Here is a 5,685-nt window from a genome sequence, read left to right as displayed (position 1 = left end):
TCGTTTAAATCGTTTATATAATTATTAAGAAATTTACACACACACACACATTAACACATTAATTTTACAAAACATTAAATATTTAAAAAAATGCATGAATTTCTTTGTATCTCCCTCCTGTCTCTCTATTTTTCGACCCCTCTTTGTTGTATAAGTTTTTTATTTAAATCGATTTTATTTATTAAGAAAAAATCCTCCAGGACCCTATATTTTTTGTACTTATTAATTATTGCTTGTATAAGTTTCTCAGTCTCATCATTGATATTTTTGTTTCAATTACTTTCCAAGAAGTAATTAATCTATGTTTTTAGAAAACACAAACACCCACACATACACACAATCTTATATTATTGCATAATAATTTAATTTATATATGTATTTTTTTAATTAATACTTAACGAAAAAACAAAAATAATTGCGAACATTTAATACCACAAGTGCCTTTGTAACCAGATGATCTTATAAAGAACAAAAACACGAAACACCTATTTTTTATATTAATAAACAAATTTATTTAATAACTTAAAAAACATATTTTTATTCTTATGAGAAAAAACAAAGGACGAGTAAGAAATAATAATGGGTAAGACTAAAGATGAAAAAAAACATTCCTTATATTATCCCTCTTTTAATTTTCGAAATTTAGGAGGAGTAGAGAGTAGAAGGAGAAATGTTTCTACAATAATACAGTTCATCAAAGAATCCACGCCTTGGACATTTATAGTCAGTCCATCATAGAATGCAGTCTTACGCCAATGATAGTCCTTTGAAGAATCCACTATTGTATTAGCCCCTCTTCTCTGCACTACATCTTTCCAATCACTCTTATTTTCCCTTTATATGCTAATATAACAGCCGTATATCCTTTAATCTAACCTTCAGTTGGAGACACCAATAAATACTATCCAAATTTGAGACCAAATTGGGTCACCAACTCCCTTCATATCAAATGTAAAACTTTTCAGAAATATTGGTCCCTCTTAAAAATTAATTATTGGCTCTTCTTAAAAAAATATGTAAAAGTTTATAAAATTCCGAGCCTTTAAAATATTTTTTTTTTTTTAAATGTAAAATTTTTCAGAAATATTGGTCCCTCTTTAAAATTAATTATTGGTTCTTCTTAAAAAAATATGTAAAATTTTATAAAATTCCGAGCCTTTAAAATATTTTTTTAAACAACCACGCCTCATTTACCATTCTTTAATTTTTTTTAATTCACGCCTTAAAATGTTTTTTTTTTAATTTACGTCTGTTTTTAACCCTTTGAGCCCCAACTATCCTAAATAAGTTATGCACAAAATTTGACATCCATCCTTGCAATCGGGAGATACAGTACATTCTTTCGGAAAAATTAAAGTCCAATATCAAGAAAACCAAATGCAAAATAGACAGAAAAATCATTTTAAATTATTCTCTATATTCACTTTTACACTAAGCAAAAATAATTCTGATATCAGAACTTGTACAATTTGAATAGGAAGCGATTTAAATAATTTGGACTGTATACACAACTTAGTACTGTACACAAATTTGACCACTTCTCTATATTGAAAAGTTCATAACTTTACAAAAATTTTGAATTTTTTGGATTTTTCTTTTGAAATGTGTTGCCCACAATCAGGTTTTGACAAATGAAATCCAAATAATATATATCTACTAGCTACATATTAAATATAAGCTCTAAAACATTTTGTTGCCTGTGGGCAACATTGGGTCACAAAGGGTTAAAAATTCACGCCTTATTTACCCTTTCCTTAAAATATTTTTTTTTTAAATCCACGCCTTATTGGCCCTTTATAGATCTGTTAATCTGTTTTTCTATTGTCCTCAGGCCTCCTGAGTTCTGTTTTTCTATAGAAAAATTGTCCTCAGGTCTACTGAGGTCGGTTTTTCTATAGAAAAATTGTCCTCAGGTCTACTGAGGTCGGTTTTTCTATAGAAAAATTCTCCTTAGGTCTGCTGAAGCCTTTTTTCTATAGAAAAATTATCCTCAGGTCTGCTGAAGTCTGTTTAAAATTATCCTCAGGTCTGCTGAAGTCTGTTTTCTATAGAAAAATTGTCCTCAGGTCCTTTTTTCTAGAAGAGTTTTTTTCTATACAATTTTTAAAATAAAAACACTCTTAATTGGCCTATCACAAAATTTTTTAATCGTTTAAAGTTATTTTTTTATTCCATGCCATTCCAAACCTTATTGTATTTTCTTTAAAAGTATTTTTTCACCTAAAATACACGCCCTATTGGTGCTTCTTTAAAACTACATTTTTAAACAATCCACATTTAAATTATTTTTTATAAATTCGACGCCTTCATAAAAATGAGTCTATAAAAAAATCCACGCTTTATTGGACCTTCATCAAAAATAACCTTTATTTTAGTCATTATTAAAATTATTCTTTAAAATACCCTGTTTTAGTGGAGATTAACTAAAAAGACCACAGTTTTTTAGTCCATCTAAAAAAATCATTAAAAAAATCTTTTTTTTCAAAAAAATTCTCAATAATGCTTAAAATTGCATGCACTCATGCTAACGTGGAAATACACTCAATGATATGCTGTATTAATCAAGTCGATAACAAAATATATCGTTACTATCGATATACTACGGCAAATCGACTTTGATTAAACTTGCAAGTTATCGTTGAGGTGGGCAAAAGAAGGAAACAAATCAACGGAGAAGAAACAAACAAACATCAATCTGCACTTGTATTAATAAAAAATATTAAAAAATAAAGAATTAATTTAGTCAATGAAAATAACAAATAAACCGCTTAATTAAATATTAAACAAACAAAGTGAAATAAACATTAAACAAATAATGAGAAATTTATTGATGTAAACAAAAACAGAAAAAGGTGCAAATTGTATAGTGCATGTATAAATAGGGAGTGTAAAGCAATTTTTTTGTGGTTGCAACGAAATTGCAATACAAAACGAAGAAGAACAAGAAGACGAGCAAATAAATACCTTTGGCTAATGGACCGGTTGGCCAGTGTTGTCGGTTAAAAGTGGGGGTTAAGTCAAATAAATTAAAGAGAATAAAAAAAATATTTAATTGCCCAGAAAATTTACTCAGAGCTGAATTAAAAAAAATTAAATGATCTTTATGGTGAAAGAGTAAATTACTGTGGCTACCCCAATACTCAGAGAATAACGGTAAGACAAAGGTGACAAAAAACCGCGCTCGTTTTGTGCCCCCTTGTGTGTGTGTGTTCATTTGTACAATCAACAGTGCTCCCCACTTGGTGGGAGAAAAAACTAATATTAATAGGAGAGAGAGAGGGCAAGTGAGCTCCATCATAAATTCCAAGAGACTGAGATAGTGCTCTTCACCTATGAAACAGTGGGGCACTCACATTGCCAATGAGGTAGAGAGAGAGTAGTGTGAGATTGGGGAGACTTTCATCGTTGCTTGCCCGTGCTCGTTCACTGTTTGCTGTGCATGCAGCAGCTAGCTGAGTTGAGTTGGAGCCGTTTAACGTACAACATCGGTTGTTCGCTTGTTTTCTTGTTCATTTGTGCATATTTGCCGTTGGTTCTTTGAACACGCGTGTCTGTTTCTATTCGCCGCCCAAGAAAAAATAGTTTTTTTTGCGCTTATTTTATTTTTTACACAATTTTCTCCGAAAATAAAAAAATATCTCGGTTTGACAAAATATCTTCTGGCTGTAGTACGTACATCGACGACTACTACTACTGCTGTTGAGTGCTGTTGATTGTGTCTTAATACAATTTTTTTGTTGAGAGAAAAATAAAGTCGAACGCACAGAGACCCCCCGAAAAAAGTAAAACACTTTGTACATCGAATCCGAATCACAACATATTATTTAGTAAGTAATCAACGAACGCCAAAACGATCAGCGCTTTTAGTGTGTTTTTATAACTTGGACGACCTGTTACAGGAGGCAGATTTAATAAAAAAAAATAAACAGAAAAAAAAAACATATTTACAACCTGCCAGACCACTTTGTGTCCAATAAAAAAAATACAAAAAATAAAAACAAGTAACTGTTGAAAATTTAAAAAAAAAAATTAAAAACAAAATTTAAAAAAAACGAAGAACAACAATTAAAAGTGCCAAATAAAAATATTTTTTTCAAAAAAGAAAAAAAAAATAAAATAAAATTCTTTGTGCATTTTAATTCAAAAGAAATAAAAAAACGGCCACAGAAAATTAAAAAAACGGCCAATATTAAAAAAAATTCTAATTGACTAAAAATAAAGCAAAAACAATTTAATTTTTTTGCAATTTACAACAAAATCGATCTATTTTCTACAACAACAACGATTACTTCTACATTCATAGTAGCAACCTTAGCATCTACATTTAGTTATCTACTATATTACTACAGTGCTCTTCAACAACAACAACTACTACTACAAATAACCACAACAACAAATTATTTTTTATTTTTGTCTTCTATTGTCATTCTTCGTAGTTTATGGCCGAAAGTAAAGGAAGCATGTTGGCGAAATCTGTACAAAAACACGCTGGACGTGCCAAAGAAAAGGTAAGTTAATCACCATCAAACTCTTGTGCTTATACTTGTATGCAACACTTTGTCACAATTAACAGCAACAACAATAACAACAACAGCACAGATTACGCATATTTTGTTGCGTGCCGATTTGTTTGTAATTCAACATGGGGTTTCTAGTTTTCTTGTCGTTGCTTGGAGAGTGGGAGGCGGATAGAGAGAGAGTTCATGTCTGTCACCTTGCATTGTTGTATTGAGTATTACAATCAAACACATACTGTTGCATTGTCGTCTTCGTACGACGATGGCTACTGACTGCTGCATTGTAATTCTATTAATCCTACCAACAACAAAAACAACAGAGACATTTGAACATAACACAACATGCACAGCATTTCTCCTAAATTCTGATTGGATTGCACCGCTTGTTTTTGTTGTTGTTATTGCTGTAGTGTTTAATTAACTCTTTAAAAACACACCAGAGATGGAAGTGTGAGAGTTTGATTCATATTTACAGTGATTTTAACTGTTTTTTTTTTTTAAATTTTAATTCAAATAAAGAGGATGTACATATAAACTCTCGCAAAACAATTTAAATTACAATTCGACTATTTTGAATTTGAAATAGAAAAAATTTGAATTGCAGTTAAACAGTATGTACACTAGAAATCTTTATCGGGTTCAACTACTCCATGAGGATTTATTTGGCATATGTGCAGCAATGGAATTGACAATCTAAATCCACTGGGTTTACGAAATCCAGTATAGTGGAAATGTACTATGTAATATTAATATTTATGCATTCAAAATTTATTAAAAAGTTCGGAATCTTCTAGTAAGTTGGTTTATTTGGAAAAATTAAAAATAAATCATTAAAAATTAGGTTAAATCTTGAAAATTCTGAAAATGCAAAATTTAGGTAAATCTTCAAAATTTTGAAAATGGGTTTTGTATAACCTTTTTTAGAAAACAAAATATTAAATTACAGTCAATAAGGCTGAAACCCCCTGCTCAATGTGAGTTACCGGAAATTGATCATTTCAACACCAAACATCCCATTCTGATCTCTGTCGTGATTTCAACAAGCGGACATTTTTAAGCAGATAATTATGTGTAGATTTTCAGTATAAACAAATTCGTTGGACTTTGTTAAAAAACTATGGCGAATATTACAGTTTAGATTGTTAGGAAGCATTAACATTTTTATTGG

General features: G+C 30.1%; 1 protein-coding gene across 1 annotated transcript in view; it reads left to right on the top strand.

Moving 5' to 3' along the window:
- The first annotated feature begins 4,413 nt into the window (after positions 1-4,413).
- The window catches only part of LOC133338788 (amphiphysin), a 109,310-nt gene continuing 108,038 nt past the window's right edge, over positions 4,414-5,685 (top strand). The window contains exon 1 of the mRNA XM_061546895.1: positions 4,414-4,508. Coding sequence (XP_061402879.1) covers positions 4,440-4,508 — 69 coding nt within the window. The 5' untranslated portion in view covers positions 4,414-4,439. The remainder of the gene's footprint in view (positions 4,509-5,685) is intronic.

This window comes from Musca vetustissima, unplaced genomic scaffold (assembly GCF_032173495.1).
Source record: "Musca vetustissima isolate MV318-11 ecotype Yass unplaced genomic scaffold, APGP_CSIRO_Mvet_v1 utg7689, whole genome shotgun sequence".
NCBI lineage: Eukaryota > Metazoa > Arthropoda > Insecta > Diptera > Muscidae > Musca > Musca vetustissima.
The sequence above is the reverse complement of the archived record's forward strand: the minus strand, read 5'-3'. Positions and strand labels throughout refer to the sequence as shown.